At 30.1% G+C, this 22777-nt stretch overlaps 1 protein-coding gene across 1 annotated transcript in view; it reads left to right on the top strand.

Moving 5' to 3' along the window:
* The window catches only part of LOC139491252 (uncharacterized), a 53950-nt gene that overhangs the window by 15216 nt on the left and 15957 nt on the right, over positions 1 to 22777 (top strand). The window contains exons 2-5 of the mRNA XM_071278781.1: positions 966 to 1097; positions 2071 to 2266; positions 18894 to 19015; positions 21010 to 21138. Of these exons, the coding sequence (XP_071134882.1) occupies positions 966 to 1097; positions 2071 to 2266; positions 18894 to 19015; positions 21010 to 21138 (579 nt within the window). The remainder of the gene's footprint in view (positions 1 to 965; positions 1098 to 2070; positions 2267 to 18893; positions 19016 to 21009; positions 21139 to 22777) is intronic.

Below are 22777 nucleotides of genomic sequence, written 5' to 3'. Positions count from 1 at the left end.
AACAGACGAAGAAATTGATGATTAAGATTGAAACAAATTCATAAAACACATTTAAACCTTACAAGTCGTTATTGCTGGCATCTGTTTTTGTAGGATCAATGGAAGTATTTTCTTAGCGCTAACAGTATTTGAGGATTTTGAGAATCACTAGTCTTAATTTCACACGTTAAGATAGTCGGTAAGATAAATTCGTTACATAGTGTGCTAGTGACGTAATACGGTATATATGGGGTCAGTAAATTCCATATGGGGATTCGAGCTTCGCTCTCACCCCATATGGAATTTACTGACCCCATATATACCGTATTAGGTCACTAACACACTATGTAACTAATAGTACTTGTATTTCTATTCTGATAGAATAAGACTACTGATGATTAAAAAAAACCGAAAACACAAATTAAAAACAAAAAACCAGAGAAGGTAAACTAAATTGAAAGAGTTATTTTAAATTTAAGGAAATTCTACAACTGGCAAAAACTATAGAAAAAACAACTATCGTTTGAAGCATTATTACTCAAATGTCAAATTCAATATGATGTAATATACAAGTTGAATGTAAATGTTAATAGAATCTTTAGTTCAAAACAATTTTTAGAATGATTTCTATGTTGAGATTTTTTTCATGTCTAAAAAGATTTAAAAAGTTTATGATTTTTCTATAATTTGAAGGAGAGGTGTAAAAAGAAAACCAAGTATCATTGATAGTGTAAAGAACTGAACATCTCAGACATATCAGGCACTCAGAAACGTCTAGTCAGAGATTGAAAGCCTTTTCCTTTAATTGTTTAGGTTTTATTACTGTAAAGTTTAGTTTCTTTTAATATGTCCGACGCGTACATTAATATTGTACCAGTCCTAACTGGTCTGTTTTTGTAATAAGAATTCAGTAACTCGATTTGGTGTTTATAAGTTTCCCAACTGATTGCATTGCATTCCTAATTCAACAAACGTTTCTATTACAGAGCCTATTTGTGATTTTGACGATGAATGCAATATGTTTGAAGATGAGTCAAAAATCAAGATAAACTACAATGCTACTGAATGCAAAGGAAACTGCAAACCACTACCCAATATTAAACAGGAGCTAATCACAGGTAATTGTTAATCTGCAGAGCTTCAAACGTTGATATCAAAGATGTATGTATGTCGATACCTTTAATGGAGGACTATCAATTCCGAGGGTAAAACTAGCTCAGTAGTCAGTACTTCGGTATTGATATGATTTAAAACAAAACAAATTTATTTAGAAACTAAGATACCAACGCCGATAGGCAAAGTTGACCTTTGATGGATTTGTGGATTTAGCCATCCTTTATGGTAACAAAACTCTTCAACTGTTACGATTCTTATATATCCTTAGATGATAAATATTTATCATTGGGCGTTCCTGATGACGGTAAATTCCGAAAATCCTTTCAGATGTGTTTGATTTGTATGTAGACACTTGATTCATTTAGTATTCTCTGTGGGTGACTCTTTGTGCACTAATAGAAGATACTAGAAATGAACAACAGAGCTCTACAATGCATTTCAATCAACCTCGTTAAAAGGAAAAGGAGATGCTTTTTGCATTGATCAATCGTTTTATTTGACTTAAACAATTGTTTTGTAAAATTGAGAATTTGTGTCAATTTTAGTGTTTGGCATACAAATTCATCTGAAATTACTTTTCTTTAAAAAAACCCATTAAATCGACATTTCACGAATGTAATATCAAAGTCTATATCGTTTAGTCAACAAACAAACACAAAGAATGAATCCTATGTCAACCAATAAGGGTATGTAAACAGGGTTAACATGAACGTGTACAAATGTTTGCATCAATAGGCAGGTCGTCTTAAGTCAGATTTAAATAAAGCCGTGTACGTTTTGTGTTAAAGTAACATAAAAGTGAAAAACGAAATGTTTTGATCCACAACATTTTCGTTAAGTTACTGTACTGACCTTCAAGTACACTTGTATGCAACATCAATTTAGGGAATACTTTCAGATAGACGACTATAAACAGGACTGTATCCTAATTAATACAACACAGACCAAGCATTTTTCTCTTTTTTGTTGTTGCAGGCAGGTACGGGTATTTATCTCTATCATCGTGGAGTCATCCAGCTATTTTACAAACAAAAATGATTTTTGGTAGTGGTTATGGATGCCAATTTCAGTACTCAATTTGGGTTTGGCCGGAAGTGACGGTCAGGATTTTTATTAATACTCCTACAACGCGGAAAGAATTGGATGAGAGAGAATTTACAGATTTCGTAAAGTAAGTAGTTCACCATACTTTCTCGTTGTATTTTTCAGTATGTTTTGTTATCAGTACAGGTCATTAAGGTTGGATCTCTAAATTTATCGTAACGGTACAAAAAAGGGAACAGTAATATACCGCTGTTCGAAATGCATAAATCGATTGAGAAAAAACAACTCCGGGTTACAAACAAAAACTGAGTGAAACTGAGAGGAAAACTACGACACAACAGAAACACAACATTAAAATGTAATACACACAGAAACGAACTATAATATACCAAACTGATAAACTGTTCTCAATAAATCGGGAGATAAACAAAATGGAAACTATCCTTTATCAAATACATGACAATAAGAATGGACACAAAAATGCGACGGGGTTAATTATGTTTATGAGATCTCAACCCTCCTCTATATACCTCTAGCCAATGTAGAAAAGTAAACGCATAACAATACGCACATTAAAATTCACTTCAAGAGAAGTCCGAGTCTGATGTCAGAAGATGTAACAAAAGAAAATAAACAAAATGACAATAACACATAGATAACAACAGACTACTAGCAGTTAACTGACATGCCAGCTCCAGACTTCAATTAAACTGATTGAAATATTATGTCTTCATCATATGAATATCAGGCACAATCCCTCCCGTTAGGGGTTTAGTATCATACCATCATAGCATATATCAGAAGAACATAACCCGTGTCATGCCAACAACTGGTTTTTAAATAAATGTGATTAGTTCCTATGCAAAAGCCAGTGAGTCAATGTTAAAGCCCAAAAATGCAATCAGTCTATTTAAAGGTTTTGTTAGCTTCTGAGGTGAATAATGAAATTTTTGTGCTTTATAAAGAATATTTCTATAAAAGGTTGGATGTGAAATACGTGAACGTATAAGAAGTCTGCATGTTGAGCTATATTTACGAATGATGTCCTTGTACCGATGATAAATTTTAGTAAATGTTTTGGTAAGTTTGTGATATCGAAAACCCTGGTGTAATAATTTTTCAGTAATACATAAATTTCTCTCTTTAAAATCGAAAACGTTGTTACATACACGAGCGAATCGTACAAGTTGAGATATATAAACACCGTAAGATGGTGACAAAGAAACGTCACCATCTAAAAATGTATAATTAACGATAGGAAATGAAAAATCATCTCTTTTATCATAAATTTAAGTATTAAGCTTTCCGTTAATGATATAGATATCAAGATCGAGGAAAGGGCAGTGGTCATTGTTAGTATTAGATTTATTTAAAGTAAGTTCAACAGGATAAATTTTTTTAGTATACATACTGAAGTCGTCATTATTGAGAGCCAATATATCATCCAAATATCTAAAAGTATTATTAAATTTTTGTATCCGATGTTGTTTCGATGGGTCTTTGCTGATATTTGTCATAAATTATAACTCATAGCAATACAAAAACAGGTCCGCAATAAGTGGTTCACAGTTAGTCCACATTCGAACCTGACGATATACGGAATCTCCAAAGCGAACAAAAATGTTATCTAGTACAAATTCAAGGGCAGATATACTATCAAAGCATGTCCAATTGACATAGTTCTTTTGTTTATTGCTTCTAAAAAATGACATAAAAGAGTTTGAACATAGATATTTACATTCTGTCTTTTTAAATGCCCATTTAATTAGTGTGTGAATTTTTCTTAATGAGAATGTGAGGCAATGTGGTATATAGAGTAGAAAAATCTAAACTTTGAACAGATTCAAAATCACCAATATAAGCATACAATTTATCAAGTACTTCCAACGATTATTTGACACTCCAAAAGTAACTATATCTTTTATGTATGATTGACAAAAAAAATACAAACATACATTAATCAGTGCGTAATTATATCGTTTTAAAGAATGTTCGCAGTAAACTTAAAGTTCTTTAGAATCATGCTTCATACTCTAATAACGTAGGGTCAACTTCAAAGAGATTTTACACATCACCGTACCTAACTTATGATATTGGGTAATACCAAAATTGAAATAATGTATGATTTGAATACAGAAAACAAATGAATGATATTAGTTATAATCACTCAAACATGATAACAGATGTAATGGTTTAACTATAAGATATGTTTATAGCCCTATGTGCAATCTGTTTAAGGCTCCAACTTAGTTACACAGATTAATTCTCCGAACAATTTAAATCTTGATGAAGTACCTTCTACAATCATTGGAATATACGATTTCCACAACCTTATCCCCAGAACAATAAAATATTCGCCCTCGTTTTTCTATTTGAGGCTCAAAAGATAGCAAATACTATGAATTATAAATTAGATCACTATTTTTGCAGAAAAAGTAATAATACTTATATAAGTTATAGCAAATAAATGTCACTTACTATTCCCACGAGGAATATAAACTTTAAACAATATAATATGATCATTAGAGGAAAATTTCCAGTGACAAATTATCATTTTTGAAGTAAAAGAGCATTAAACAATGAATCTCCGTTCCTGGTTAACGAAGTCAAACAAGAGATAATATTGAGAATGGAAATGGGGAATGTGCCAAAGAGACAACAACCCGACCATAGAAAAAAATCAACAGCAGAAGGTCACCAACAGGTCTTCAATGTAGCGAAAAATTCCCGTACCCGGGAATATGCTTATAGAGAAGTGCGGCGTCATGTTTCCTTGTCATCTTAGAAGTTGTTATTTCATTAAAAAAGCAAAGACTCTTAATATGCAGCTATAGATATTGGAAGATGTGGTGTGAGTGCCAATGAGACCACTCTCCATCCAAATAACAATTTAAAAAAGTAAACCATTATAGGTCAATGTACGGCCTTCAACACGGAGCCTTGGCTCACACCGAACAACAAGCTATAAAGGGCCCCAAAATTACTAGTGTAAAACCATTCAAACGGGAAAACCAACGGTCTTATTTATTTAAAATAAAAAAAACGAGAAACGAGAAACACGTATAAATTACATGAACAAACGGCAACTACTGTACATCAGATTCCTGACTTAGGACAGGTGCAAATATTTATTTTCCCTGACTTACAAATAAGTATTTATCTTAGGTGTCACATTAAATTTGGATCAATCGTTGCCATTATAGGATAAATCTTTTGATCCAAGTGAATCATTAAACCAAATAATAAAAGCAATCTCTAGATAAATATTAATGAATAAGTATTGTAACAATGAAACAGTATCATTCTAATTATGTCATGAGAATTGTTTTATTGCATTAGTTGTTTACAATTAAAAGACAAAATAATCATTAAAGAAAACTTTAGTACTCGAAAGTAACAATTAATTTTTGATCGGTTTATGCCATTGATGTTTTTCTTTCATAATGCTGAACTATAACTTGGTAAATGTATTGTTTTGTGTTTTGCGTCATTGTCTGAAATTATATTTAAAAGCGATTCTAAATTCTACACATTCTCATAAGATAATTGTTAAGGTTAAATGCCTTTCTACTATCTGTGGGCAATGTTTACTTTTGATGCACTGGATAAAACATAAAAAAAAGAAGTATGTGCATAACACGAACCCTAACAAAAATGGAGAGATGGTATCAGGTCTTGAAAATAATGATGATATGCATGTTGCACTCGTAGAGTGCAATCAACGATGAACACAACCGATTGTACCACAGACATATGTTGAAGCGTATTTACGATATTGAATGCATTTATTGTTAATTACTGCTGTATTTCTTGCACCTTTTGATAAAGACATCGGGATTTTTAAATTAATACTAATGTTTTCGACGTAAATGCTTTAACTGTGCTATGTTTTTTCTTTAAAAAAAAAGCAGAGGCCGTAAAGATCTATAGAATTTAAAGGAGTGTAAATTATTATCTAATTGTTTTTTCAATGTCAACACTTTACAAACTTACACCGCAGCGAATAGATTTAAGAGCAAAAAGATGAAATACTTTGTCAATTAAAAATGAAAACCATAAGAACGAAAATAATGCTATAAATAGTGTTATATTCCTAATATGTTATATCGATGTCATGTTTTAAAAAGTGAGATTTGATTTCATGGCGTCTTGTAGTTCATTGGTTACCTCAGGGTCAAGCAAGTTTAAACTGATGTTTCTTATTTTAAAGATACTAATTGTTTTATTGAAAAAATTATTAGAATAGCATATTTCATTTTTCGCGCAAATCATACCGCGTTTTTGTTAAAAATTTGCGTAAACGTAGCATTTGTACAAATGGGACGTGACGCAAAAAGATGCATTTTAATCGTTAACCTTATCCTACTAAAATCATTTATTATATTTTGTAAGAAAAAAGTTGAACTTATCCCTTTATTAAAATATTTTCTGTCTAACTTTGAGTTTTCTTTTTTACCTTTAGGACAACTAATTGCGATGTTAAGACATCACGTTTGTCTATAGTATTTTCCGCTTTTTACGAAGACTGCTTTAGATTCTGAAACAATGAATTGTATTCTAAAAGTGTTAGTATCGAATTCACCCTATGACGGTTATGCTCTACAACCATGTTGCCAGTCACATGAAATCGCTTTCATATGTTTTACTACAAGTGCAAAAGAGTTTAGAAAAATCAACTGATGTGAAATCTTATAATCAAAGTTAAATGATCATGTACAACGTTTTAATGATAACTGGAATGAACATATGCTACCTGTGATGCAACTTTTTAACAAGTGAACTATGGGTATAAAAACCATCATTTAAACCAATATCTGCAGTTGGTCCTAACTGATAATTTCAGACTTTTTAAAACATATTGTTTTTGAAAGAAATATGGATTTGCTTTTATACTATATGTTTGCTTATTCTATTAACTGAATATAAAAAAGTAAATCAAAATTAATCTGGTGATATTTATCGAAATTATGTTCAAAAATTTGTAGGTCTCAAGCTTTTTTTCTGGATTCTTTTTATCAGTAGGAAAGCTTAAGCCATACAATATGACAGCCGAGAATATATAGATACTAGTAGAATAGTAAGATTCAAAATGATCATACGATAGTTGTATAGGATATAGTTATTATACCACCGTGAATCATATCATTGTACACGTTATAGTATTCTGACATGGACAACAACACAATTGTATGTATATGGCCATTATTTTTTAAGCATAACAAATAAATCATGACGATTTCATTGATATATATATATCAATTACCAATTTGAATATCTGCTTGTCTATATTCAGACGACTAACACTTCCAAACGATAGAATCAACTGCTCAGAATATATCACTACCCAAATGTCTGATTTAGTAAGATGGTATCATCAGCTTATTAGTCATAACTTCAGTACTGAAAGGATTTATAACAAGCCTTTCTTATTACCTTTTTACGGATTAAGAAACAATGAAGAAACTTATTCACAATTTTGCTACTATTTTAAGGTACTTTTGGTCATTGAGCAGTGTAACTGTTTAGGTTCGAATAAATACTTTGCTTTCATGTTTTTTGGTTTTGAAGGTTTCTGATGAAGGTGAATTAAGAAAGCGAGACACATACAATTTATAAATAGTTTATTTTTTACTGAGAGGTAATATTTTTTATAACTGGAATCATTTCCGGCATGATATCTTAAGTGATGAAATTTTATGGACTTGTTTTGTAAAGACATTGAATTAAAATTACTCTCTTTAAACAACAAAAATAAAAAACAAATAAATACAAAACAACTAAAATATTGAATATAGGAAAATAGGACAAATTCAATAAGACATAGAAAACTGATTAATTTCATATTCCAGGGAACATTGCTTTAGCTTCTAGTATATAACTATGCAGGGTAAAATGAATAATTAATGCTTTCAAATCGCCTTTATGTAATCAACTTAAATGTTTTATGTTGTCACCTAATTGTTTTAGCTCAATGCAATTTACAAAACAGTGAACGGAACAACATAGTATAGATAGTTGAGTCCTTGGAAAACATACAATGATGACTTATTTGTATACATAACATAATCTAGTTGGTAGCCTATTTTATCTAGAATCAATTATCTTTATAAGATAATTGTTATATGTGCAATCAAATCCATCCCTGCTAGCTACATATTAATAGCAATAAAAGGAAAAACATAGACGTCATTGAGAGGTGAGTGTTACAGCTTTGCAACAAATATATAAGATATTGTTAAAGTTTTGTATAAAACATATCTTAAGGAGATCACATTTTTTTCAACGTTCTATCGTGCTTAATGGTAAGCAATGATTAACAATAATCAATCAATTGAATAGAATATCACTCAACTATCTTAATTAGATACTACTACATTATATCTCCACATAAAACTTACAGTGTAGAAGATAGATCTTGTAACATAATTAGACATCTCATACGTCTGACCAAACCCCTTCACAGTCTACTGCAATAACAATACGAAGGAAAAAAGGGGGTTAAATAAATAAGAAAAAAAAAGAAAAAAAGGGGGGTTCAAACGTAATTGATTGCGTTTATTACCGACCATTCCTTTGAAAAATAAAAACGTATATATGTTTGTTTAAGTGGTCCTGTGACGCATGATACTTAACCTGACCTAAAAAAAATAAGAAATATTGAAGTCACAGACGATGGTTAAAGTACTAAACAAATTGCAATCGTTTTATCTTAGCTTATGTATCTAAAATGAAATCTGAATAAAATCTAAACATACACCATGTTTTGCAATGAGAAAACACACACCTATATTAATTTAGTGTTTGTAAATGCAGTATGAAAAGAATGATAACAAAACTTAGAAATGTCTTTCATTTTCCCTAAAACATTGCCAATAAACTGCTATAAGACAAGTTATATGTCTAGTACAGAGTTTGGGAATAAACGTTATTTTCTGGCTGCTTAACATTTCAAAAAAACATTTGAAACAGCTGCATATGATCAGATTCAGTCCTTTAAATACACAATGATGCGTTTCTATTAAATTGGAATTTATTGAATGATAAGTGACATAAAACAGCAACAACAACACAAAAGAAAAGGAAATTCTAAATTTCAATCTCATTTAAAATACTCATAAAATATAATAACAAAGTTAAAAAAAAAATCTTAATGAGAATGTGATGCAATGTGGTATATAGAGTAGAACAAATATAAACTTTGAACAGATTCAAAATCACCAATATAAGCATGCAATTTATCAAGTACTTCCAACGAGTTTTTGAAACTCAAAAAGTAACTATATGTTTTATGTATGATTGACAAAAAAAAATATACAAACATACATTAATCAGTGCGTAATTATACCGTTTTAAAGAATGTTCGCAGTTAACTTAAAGTTCTCTGAAATCATGCTTCATACTCTAATAACGTAGGCTCAACTTCAAAGAGATTGCACAATTCACCGTACCTAACTTATGATATTGGGTAATACCAACATTGAAATAATGTATGATTTGAATACAGAAAACAAATGAATGAAAATAGTTATAATCACTCAACCATGATAACAGATGTAATGGTTTAACTATAAGATATGTTTATAGCCCTATGTGCAATCTGTTTAAGGCTCCAACTTAGTTACACAAATTGATTCTCTGAACAGTTTAAATCTTGATGAAGTACCTTCTACAATCAATGGAAGATGTATATACGATTTCCAAAACCTTATCCCCCGAACAATAAAACATTCGCCCTCGTTTTTCTATTTGAGTCTCAAAAGATAGCAAATACTATGAATTATAAATTAGATAACTATTTTTGCAGAAAAAGTAATAATACTTAAATAAGTTATAGCAAATAAATGTCACCTAATATTCCCACGAGGAAAATAAACTTTAAACAATATAGTACGATCATTAGAAGAACATTTCCAGTGACAAATCATCATTTTGAAGTAAAGGGGCATTACACAATGAATCTCCGTTCCTGGTTAACAAAAACAAACAAGAGAATAGGTTTATAGAGATGTGAGGCGTAATGTTTGTTTGTCATCTTATACGTTGTTATTTCATTAAAAAAAAACAGACTCTTAATATGCAGATATATTTACTTTCCCTGACTAACACATACGTACTTATCTTAGGTTTCACATTAAATTGGATCAATCGCTGCAATTATATGATTAATCTTTTGATCGACGTTAATCATTAAACCAAGTAATAAAAGCAATCTCTAGATAAATATTAATGAATAAGTATTGTTTCAATGAAACAGTATCATTCTTATTATGCCATCAGAATCATTTTTATTGCATTAGTTGTTTACAATTAAAAGACAGAATAGGCATTAAAGAAAACTTTAGTACCCGAAGTAACAATAAATTTTTGATCGATATATGCCATTTATGTTTTTCTTTCTAATAGTACTGAACTATAACTTACAGATTGAATGTATGGTTTTTTTGGTTTTTTTTGCGTCATTGTATGAAATAATACTTTAAAGAGATTCTAAATTCTACACATTCTCATAAGATAATTGTTCAGTTTTAATTTGTTTCTACTCTGTGTGGACAATGTTTACTTTTGATGCACTGAATAAAACATAACCAAAAAAAAAGTATGTGCAAAACACGAACCCTAACACACACGGAAAGATGGTATCAGGTCTTGAAAATAATGATGATATGCATGTTGCACCCGTAGAGTGCAATCAACGATGAACACAACCGATTGTACCACAGACATGTGTTGAAGCGTATTTACGGTATTACATGCATTAATTGGTCATAACCGCTGTATTTCCTGTACCTTATTATAAAGACATCGGGGTATTTAAATCAATATTAGTATTAGTGGTTTTCACATTAATGCCTTAATTGTGCTATTTCTTTCTTTAAAAAAAAGCAGAAGCCGTAACAGATCTATAGACCTTAAATTAGTGTAAATTATTATCTAATTCTTTTTCCAATGTCAAATCTATTTACGTATATGACAACTAATTATGATGTAACGACATCACGTTTTCCTATAGATATTTTTCTGTTCACACATCGTTGTCAATATCATGGAATTTGATGTGACTGTCATACAAGTGAGAGGTTTAGATAGCTTTAAACACATGTTTAATCCACCATTTTCTACATAAGAAAATGCCTGAACAAAGTCAGGAATAAGACATTTTTTATCCATTCGTGATAAGTGTTTGAGCTTTTGAATTTGCCATTTAATAAGGAAATTCCTTTTGGAATTTTCCTCGATGAATATTAACAAGTATCGAATGTACCTTATGACGGTTATGCTCTACAACCATGTTGCTAGTCACCTTAAATCGCTTGCATATGTCTTACTTCAAGTGCAAAAAAGTTTAAAAACATCAACTGATGTTAAATCTTATAATCAAAGTTAAATGATCATGTATAACTTTTTAAAGATAACAGGAATTAACATGCTACCTGTGATGCAACAACTTTAAAACCAGTGAACTATGTGTATAAAAACCATCATTTCAACCAATATCTGCAGTTGGTCCTTGCTGACAATTTCAGACTTTTTGAAACAGATTGTTGTTGAAAGAAATATGGATTTGCTTTTTTACTTTATGTTTTTTTATTCTATTAACTGAATAAAAAAATAATCAAAATTAAACTGGTGATATTTATTGAAATTATGTTAAACAAATTATAAATTTGTGGGTCCCAAGCTTTTTTCTTGATTTTTTTATCTATAGGAAAGCTGAAGCCATACAATATGACAGCCAAGAATATATAGATAAAAGTAGAAGTAAGGTTCAATACGATCATACGATAATTGTATAGGATATAGTTATTTTACCACCGTGACTCATATTATTGTACACGTAATAGTATTCGGACAAGTACAACAACATAGCTGCAATATGGCCAGTAATATTTAAGCATAACAAACAAATCATGGCGATTTCATTGATATATCAATCACCAATTTGAATACTAGTATCTGCTGGTCTTATTCAGACGTCTAACACTTCCAAACGATAAAAGCAAATGCTCAGAATATATCACTACACAAATGTCTGATTTAGTAAGAGGGTATCATCAGCTTATTAGTCATAACTTCAGTACTGAAATGATTTATAACAAACCTTTCTTATTACCTTTTTACGGATTAAGAAACAATGAAGAAACTTATTCACAATTTTGCTACTATTTTGAGGTACTTTTGGTCATTGAGCAGTGTAACTGTTTAGGTTCGAATAGACCATTTGCTTTCATGTTTTTTTGGTTTTCAACGTTTCTGATGAAGGTGAATCAAGAAAGCGTGACACATACAATTTATAAATAGTTTATTTTTTCACTCTTTACTGAGAGGTAATATTTTTTATAACTGGAATCATTTCCGGAATGATATCTAAAGTGATGAAATTTTATGAACTTGTTTTGTAAAGACATTGAATTAAAATAACTGTCTTTAAACAACAAAAAAAATAAATACCTACAAAACAACTAAGATATTGAAGAAGGAAAAATGGAACAAATTCAATAAGACATAGAAAACTGATTAATTTCATTTTCCAGGGAACATTGCTTTAGCTTCCAGTATATAACAATGCAGGGTAAAATGAATAATTAATGCTTTCAAATCGCCTTTATATAATCAATTAAATGTTTTATGTTGTCACCTAATTGTTTTAGCTCAATGCAATTTACAAAACAGTGAACGGAACAACATAGTTTAGATAGTTGAGTCCTTGGAAATCATACCATGATGCCTTATTTATATACATAACATAATCTAATTGGTAGCCTATTTTATCTGGAATCAATTATCTTTATAAGATAATTGTTATATGGGCAATCAAATCCATCCCTGCTAACTACATATTAATAGCAATATAAGGAAAAACATAGATGTCATTGAGAGGTGAATGTTACAGCTTTGCAACAAATATATAAGATATTGTTAAAGTTTTGTATAAAACACATCTTAAGGAGATCACATTTTTTTTTCAACGTTCTATCGTGCTTAATGGTAAGCAATGATTAACAATAATCAATCATTTGAATTGAATATCACTCAACAATTTTTAATTAGATACTACTACATTATATCTCCACATAAAACTTACAGTGTAGAAGATAGATCTTGTAACATAATTAGACATTTCATACGTCTGACCAAACCCTTTCACACGCTACTGCAATGACAATACGAAGGAGAAAAGGGGGGTAAATGAATGATAAAAACAACAAAAAAGAAAAAAGTTGGTTCGAATGTAATTGATTCCGTTTATTACTGACCATTCTACTGAAAACTAAAAACGTAAATATCTATGTTTAAGGAGTCTTGTGACGCATGAATACTAAACTTGACCTAAACAAAATCAGAAATATTGAAGTCACAAACGATGGTCGAAGTACGGAATAAATTGTAATCGTGTTATATTAGCTTATGTATCTAAAATAAAATCTGAATAAAATCTAAATATATAAATCAATTTTTCAATTTGAAAACACACACCTATAATAATTTAGTGTTTGTAAATACAGTATGACAAGAATGATAACAAAACTTGGAAATGTCTTTCACTATCCCTCAAACATGGCCAATAAACTGCTATACGATAAGTTAAATGTCTAATACAGAGTTGAAAAACAGGTTTTTTTTCTGGCTTCCAAACATTTAAAAACATTTAAAACAGCTGCTCATGATCAGATTCAGTCATTTGAACACATAATGATGCGTTGCTGTTCAATTGGAATTCATTGAATGATAAGTGACATAAAACAGCAACAACAACAAAAAAAGAAATTCTTAATTTCAATCGTATTCAAAATACTAATAAAACTTAATAACAAAATTGAAACAAAAACATTACATAGTACAATGCCAGGAAATAACCGTTCAGAAAAATGTAAAAAGAAAAATGAAGAATCACTGTAAATGAGAATACAGATCGTGGGATGAAATACTCTGAAATAGCCGATGTATTAAATGAATACAACTTTAATTACCGATTCAAAGTTTTGAAAGACATTAATGTAATACATAAAGAATGCTTATGAATCGCCTCAGTCGTGCTTTATTTACATATTTAATTTTCCTATGGCGTTAACCAGTCTAAATGGTCACGTAGTATCCAAGTGTAATGGACATCATTTCGTTATTAGATAATTGATATAATGGCATTTAAATCTCATTTAAATCTCATTTCTTTTAAGGTATTTAAAAACAACGGTGTTCTAAAGTATATGGACGTCAACGGAAGTTTTAAAATTTTGTATCTGAGTATCTTTAGATCAGTTCAATTAACTGTAATATTCCCGAAACAGTACACTAACAAATCTAGATTGAACGTAGTATTCCACATGTTCCAGTACAATGGACACAATTTCTCAATTATGTAATGGCCATTGTAACAATGCATTCTATTCATGACTGTTCCTGTTTACATCAGTGTACTATTATACTAATAATAGTCGTCAATGAAGGGGTACATTTTACAAAGTTAAATATTGTGAAACCTAGAGGTAAACCCAGTTAACCGTTTCCAATACTTCTATGTAGCCTAATCGTTGATCTAGATAAACTATATTAGTAGTTAACATTAATCAATTAAATCAAAACTATCATTTATGCATATCAATAAAACAAAACTAGCATTTATGCTTATAAATGAATATGCTACATTAAATCTCTACGGAATAGCTTTGTATGTATGATATAAGTAATGATACAAAATAAGATAGTGCATACGTCTGATGATGATTGTATTAATTAAGGAGTGCAATAAAAAAAACTTCAACAGGTGAATCTCTAGTGTCTTATTAACGTGGCATGTAGCGCATGAATAAACTAAACTGAAACAATTTACGTATTGAATATTGCAGACACGACCAATTGTCACATAGCAGATTGAATCTCTTTGGTGATATTATTGATAATATGTCAAACAATAATCGAGTAATATTTGATCTAAATGATTTGTTTTGGTTACTGCAAAAACACATAACTATCCCTATGCATCATGACGGGAATCAACAAAACTTTCAGCTGGTTTTCTTAATCATTAATGCAAAGTGAATACCGTGGTACTTTATTTCATGCACAATATTCAATTCGAAGCTTAAAGGAAGATTTTGTTTCATTCTGGGTTCCGAAGTGATAGGAGCAGCTGTCTATAATCAGATTCGGTCGGTAAAATACATAATTTTAAGTAGCTAGGTCGTTAAAATTTGCTAAAATTAAGAATACTAAAACGAAATACATTTTGTTTCACCTAATCCCAAAATAACAATTATGAAAAAGCTGAAATAAATGTAAAAAAAAGTGATATCAAGATTAAAAGAAAAGAATATCTGGCCTTAAAAGTACGATTTTATTTTACCTTATCCCAAAATATAAAAAGTATGCATTTTTTTTTAAATAAACGTAAAACAAGTTTATATCAAGAAAGGAATACCTTGTCATGAAATACTACGAAATATGTCAAGTATAATAAATATACTTCTTGAATTGTAAAAATATGTAGGATTTAACGGAAAAGCATGATTGAATTGTTTCATATCGCATACGTCGTCGTCAATAAAATTAACGGTACCAATTTTCTTGCACCAGATGCGCATTTCGACAATACGAGTCTCTTCAGTGATGCTCGTGGCCAAAATATTTGAAATCCAAAGCTTATATAAAAGATGAAGAGCTATAATCCAAAATGTCCAAAAATTATAGCCAAATCCGTGAAAGGAATCAGAGCTTTACATGAGGGAAATACATTCCTTAATTTATAATAATTTCTATTATTTTGTAACAGCAAATTTTAATAATACAAAAAATCCGTATTTTCATGCCAGTACCGAAGTACTGGCTACTGGGCTGGTGAAACCATCGGGGACTAATAGACCACCAGCAGAGGCATCGACCCAGTGGTAGTAATACAATTAACGGTACCAATTTTCTTGCACCAGGTGCGCATTTCAACAATACATGTCTTTTCAATGGCTTTGCAAATAAAGAATTCATTCATTCATTCGTTCAGTGATGATCATGGCCAAAATATTTGAAATCCAAAGCTTATATAAAAGATGAAGAGTTATAATCCAAAAGTTCCAAAAAGTATAGCCAAATCCGTGAAAGGAATCAGAGCTTTGCATGAGAGAGATACATTCCTTAATTTACATTCATAGGAACATTTTATATAGTACGCTAAGGCATCAGCAATCAAACAAGCGATCAAATAACTTCATTGGATATCTTTTTTACCCTGTAGTTTATATCATCAAGACACTCTTAAATATCAATTGCACAGTTCAATAAATTGCAATTTGATAGGAACAACACAATAACAATGTTGAATAGTGACGTAGTATTCTTGCGCAATAGGCATAACTTCTGAATAAGACAATTCCAATTAGGGTGAGTCAATTCAGTTCTACCAAGTCAACCTGATGATCTTCAGTGCAGAAATAGGCATAAGTGTCAACTAATAGACGCCTATTAAGTGCATCAATTTTTTATCGATCATACTATACATAATTTGTTAAACAAATGAGGTCCAATGATAAAATCAAATATATATTATGCGAGTATATTAATTTAAAAAGACCCAATTTAATATCCCCGTAAAATTTATAAATGTAGGATGTAACTGATGTAATAAAACAGAGTGTACGTCTGACTAAACCTACTAGCATTGTTATACCAGTATTCTATGTTATAACTTTAGATATAAAACTAATGAATAAACAATAACTGTCAAAAAAATATATGAAACAAATAAACAAAAGCAAAGTTAAATAATAATTATATTAAATAGATATATATAATGTTGTTTATTGAGCGTTATACAAAATCCCAAACATGTGGATATTTACGATTCCATTAGAGGAAGGAATGCACTAAAATGGACCCAAAACCATTGTGAATCACAAACACATTGTATTTTATGACACCTCCTTAATGAACATTAGGACTGGTTTTGTGTATATGCATGAGCATGGATGAATATAGGTATAAGATGTCACGTCATAAAACGAATACTTCGCATTAATTAATTAGGCCCATGTTACAACTCTTCGTCCTTATTCTTATAATTTTTGTTTTAAGTCTCAATGAAACTACGCATGAATGATCACAAGGGTCCGATGTAATTGGATTGTAATCAAGAAATCAAGTACTAGCAGTGCCACGGGCTTTGTTAATAATATGTCGTGTCCCAAATTCAATGCAATTAGTTTTTCGCAATGATTGTTATATATCTTTGAAAAATATTGAATTTCTTAGGTTTGAAAAGATACGTATCTTAATGAGGATATGTAAATATTTTGAGAAAAAAACTTTTATGACATATTTTAAGATGATGATGGCGACCAATTTTGTGTAAAAAAAAACTTAAATCAGAAAAATACTGAACTCCGAGGAAAATTCAAAACAGAAAGTCCTTAATCAAACGGCAAAATCAAAAGATTAAGCCAATCAACTGTCTGTGAATGGATAACAGCTGTCATATTCTGACTTGGTATAGGCATTTTCTTAGGCACAAAATTGTGGATTGAACCTGGTTTTATAGCAAGATAAACCTCTCACTTGTATGAAAGTCGCAGAAAATATAAGTTCTTATGGGAATTGATCCGTTTATCATTAAATGTAGCACTGTTAAAAATTCTGAGTGCTATTGTGAATTTAAAAAAATCTGTTTCAAACATTTTGAATGCCAATTAATCTATCAATTCTGTTTTTTGGTCAATAAAGTTTGTCATCAGAACATGTTCTGAAGAAGAAAGACATATTTCAACATAAATACATACGCCATCGAATAGCGCCATCTCTTTTTCCTTCTGGAGTTAAGAGGCTTTAAAATAACAATTGTACTGTTTTATTGTCTTATAAAAAGTACAGCTTACTTAATTTTATAATATAAACCTTTCCTTTGACTGCCCTTCACATATTTGGCAGTAGTTATTACGTCTTTTATTTTTTTTCTATTTCATTTTTCAAGTTATGATTAAGACTAACAATAGGCTACAGTAGTTTACTGCTGTTTTTTAACATTAATTCGATTAAGCAAGAGCAAATCTGAGTAATAAAACATGTATGTAATGTATATATATGAGGTCACCTCGTGTAGTAGATGTTTATGTCTTAGCTTGAAGCGATATAATTACTTTTTTCTCTAGTGGTAATCACATTATTATTATTATTATTATTATTATTATTATTATTATTATTATTATTATTATTATTATTATTATTATTATTATTATTATTATAATAATAATTATTATTATTATTATACACTATTTATAAAAGCGCATTATATAATATTAAAATTACCCTAAGCGCTTTACAACATATATAGATTCGCATATATAAGTAATAACAATAAAATATGAAAGCCCATGTTATAAACTCCTAAAACAAACAGATTTTAAAAATATAGGTTGACAAACAATAAAATTTATATAAAATGGGCATGATAAAATTAAGGAGATATGGAAACCTTACCAATAAAAGTAAGTTAAAAAAAAATTAACAAAAATAAATGCTACAAAATTTGTACTCATTTATATCTTTCCATAATTGTAAAGTCAAAAACAAACAAAATAATAAAATATGTATTTGTTGGATTATTATTCTAAGGATTACTGCTGGAGAGGTCCAATAAGAGCCATGATCTCAGCCTACTCTTAATTATCAGTTTAAAAACACTGATTTTATTAGCTTAAACCTTTTGATTTTCGAATTCAAGGGACTAAATAAGTGGCCTCATTATACTGATAGTTTTCTTAATTTTATTTCAGGAAATGGAAACACGTAAATGTTACGATCGGTAAAATAGATGAACCTTTTTATATAAGTTTGGAAGTACAGTCACGTTATTACACTGCAATGGACAATTTGATGTTATACAATTGTGATAAAAGTAAGTGTGATGTGGATATAAAATTATTAAAAAAAATATACCAGAATAGTTAACTACGAAAAACGGAAAAGACCCACTTGGTATGCCATTTTATGTACTACATGTATATTGAATAAACGGGAGAGGGTTCTGATATAGGGCTGATTTCGATTTTTATTTTGCAATTTTAATTGGAGTGTCTTACGTACAAAATCCGTATTTTTCCTCTTCAGGGTTAGAGAGTTTTGGGCAATTTTCAAAACGTCCTTCATTCGAAACTATTTCTGTCGTTAACGACAGTGTATGAACACTTCAACCTTCAAATAAAGTCAGCTTATCTTAAAAAATAATATTTGATGTCTGATACTTCTTTGTTGAAAGTTATTTCTCTGCATCTTTGATAATGTTGTTAACATACCTGTGGTGTATGCCGAAGGCTATCGTGTCTATCATAATTAACTTATTTTCAAGATATTTCGAACTTTTTGTAGTCAGAAATCCCTACTTTTTTTCGGATTTGCATTGGAGTTCTCAAAAGTATTTTTTTATAAAGATTATTAAAAACGATTAAAGTGATCATAATACACTCTCTATGCATGCCTTTTACACTGGTTATGCAAAAACACATATATTTCAGGATTAAAACAATTACCGCAGACATGAAAATTCGTTTTTGAGATTAAGTACGAGTAAGACTAATTGATTGTTATATGTATTCCGATTTGCTTCCCAGAAATTAAGTGTGGTAAAACCATCATATTCTCAAAACTAAGTATTTCATATAAAACGAACTTTATTTCTATCATATAACTTTATTTTTGTGTCAAAATCAATTCTTTAGAAATAAATTCTGTGTTCAACACATAAAGAAGAAGATTTGAAATACTAATGCATGTCATTGATGAGAAACTGAGTAGCTTTATATAAATAGGTTAGTTATTTTTCAAGTTAGCTTAATTAAAAAATATAAAAAACTTAACATAAAAATTACTTAAAATATAAGTTTTACATATAACACTCACAAATGTTTTCAGCTACGCATTGGTGTGAAATGACATTAAAATCATAATAACTTTTCAAGTACAAGTAATATTCAAACACTTATTATTAAAGATAATACAATAACAAGAATAACGACCTCCAAGGAAAAGTCTTTCATAAAATGGCAAAATCAAAAGCTCAAACACATCTAAAAATGGGAAAAACTGTCATATTCCTGATTGGAACAGACATTTCCATATGTAGAAAATGGTGGATTAAACTTGGTTTAATAGATAGCTAAATCTCTCACTAGTATGACAGTCGCATAGAATAAGATGTGCTCTATTTCCTGGCTTGAAACGAGGTTGAAACAATTTAAAATGCTAATGCTTCTAAGTACTGCAATTCAATTGAACAATTTGAAGAGTCGAGGTAGGATATTAATTTCCTTTTCGGAAGAGTTTAGATATTCTTAAAGAAGTTAAACCCTTTGTCAATTCTGTTTGCACACTAAAAAAAATTGCAAACGATTTTACTTATGCACGCATTCGTGACATTATGAATGAATCTAAAAGACCATTTACCTGTTATAACTACATGATTACTAGTGTACATCGATTTTATGAGGTGTATGAATCCTTGAATAAAAAGCTTTGATTTATTTATTTTCTTATGTATCAACTTTTATGGATTGAGAAGACCGTTATATCTGTGGCTATTTGAATTCGTCGTTTTGCCAGAGTCGCATACAAGCCAAAATAAAAGTTTAAAATAGTTGAACATTAAAATTTGTGGTTTACTTTTATTACTGAAGTCCTCGAAAATGAATATCCCATGAATAATAATGAATTCACAGTATGCGTATTGATAGTTCACGGATACGTTATACAAACACGTATAAAGTTAGTCTTGTATTCTATTACTATCTGTATAAATTTAATCTACGAATATATATTGCATTCTGTATAAAAAACAAACAACATGTTACGTTTTAATTATTCAACTAGTAATTAATTTTCTTGATCATTTTACAGAAGATGAATTACAATCTTGTAATAGTAAACAGTGGAAATGTTCGACTGGTAAATGCATAGACATACAGCAGATGTGTGACCTTCACCAGGACTGTTTCTATGGAGATGATGAGGAATATTCATTATGTGGTATGTTAGCCTATTACTTTATGTCATGAGGGTGATATTCAAATTAAAATAGAAATAAAAAGATGTGGTTAGAGTGTAAACTATACCATTTTCCATCTTAGTCACAATGTGTAAAAAGTCTACATTATAGGTCAAAGTACGGCCTTCAACATGGAGCTTTGGCTTACATCGAAAACCAAGTTATACAGAGCCCAACATTTTTTAGTGTAAAACAATTCAAATAAAAACACAAACGGTCTAAAAGCCTGCACAATATGGCTTTATTCGTGATTACTTAAGTCTAAAATCTATAGTGTGTCCATGAAAACATGCATGCCAGTTTATCATGAAAATTTTAAATGGAAGTATGTCAGTTTTCTACTACGTACCGTTTTAACACCCTAAAGACCAAAAGAATATTAGCAAATTCATGACTATTTGAGGACACATATAGTACGACTCAAATCAGTGTTGCCTAAGTTTCTCGTTAGTTCTCTGGTTTTTTTCCTTTTGTAAATACATTTTAACGCCTTTTCATTAAGTTATTTCTTATGATATGAGATGAGAACCTGATCTGAAAGTTGGACAAAGTAACTGAAAGGCAAATTTATATCGAACAGTTTATATCAAAATATAATTATTAGATGTATTTCAATTTAATGGTGGGGGATTGTACCCGTGTTGAAAGAAGATATAGGTATAAGGAAGAATAATTTCATTAAATACTTGAAGAAAAATTTACATTTTGAAACTTTAAAATGGAAAACATTAAAAATCATAACGCCGAACTAGAAGAACTCGAGGATTTACGTCGAGGATTTAGAGCGTATAAAAGTTATAATTCGACATTCTCATATTCGAACTCTCAGGTGTTGAAAATATAAACTTTATTAATGTTTTGTCTCCTTCGGGTCAAGGTCTTTACTTCAATTGGTTTTTGATTAAAAACAATTATGATATCTGATAAGTACCAGACGGTAGTACTGTGCACTTGTAAAATCTATCTGTATGTAGTTTATTTGAAGTTGATAATTATCGATAATAAATGAATTCATATTCAAGTCTGAAAAATAAAGTGTAACACACTGCGAGTTTTGTTTTAAGTAACGAATCAATTGAATATCAGTAGTTTAGCAACAGTTAGACAGTTTTTCAACAATTATAAACATTTCAAGTGTAAATTGCATCGATTTTGGCATAATTTGACTCCTTTTCAAATTTTTAATTGTGAAATCAAAGCATCTTGATTTAGCAAAATTATTACACACTTGTTGATGTCGTCCGCAGGGATTGGGATACACACGTACATGTATTGACGATCCTTGTGTTCCTGAAGCGATGACGATACACTTACTAGGGAAATTGATGAATTTAATGTATAGGTGTTGGGTAAGTGTAGCACACTACAATGAATTAAGTTCTCTGTCAGTCTTGAGAACAAATGTTTAAGGTCTGTCGCTCATGTTGACAGGCGAGTCGTTATGGCTAAGAGGCAGTACCACAAAAGCTCATCAACTTCAGTCAAGTTTTTGTCGATTTTAATTTAGTAGACGGTTACGAATAATTCCTCTTTAAATGATATGTATTTCCTCAAATTAAAAAAAAATCGCAATAGCTATGAAATAATCTTGATCGTCCTCGTTGTTACTTTTCGACAAAT

Source organism: Mytilus edulis, chromosome 10 (genome assembly GCF_963676685.1).
Source record: "Mytilus edulis chromosome 10, xbMytEdul2.2, whole genome shotgun sequence".
Classification (NCBI taxonomy): domain Eukaryota; kingdom Metazoa; phylum Mollusca; class Bivalvia; order Mytilida; family Mytilidae; genus Mytilus; species Mytilus edulis.
This window is presented reverse-complemented; position numbering and strand designations above follow the sequence as displayed.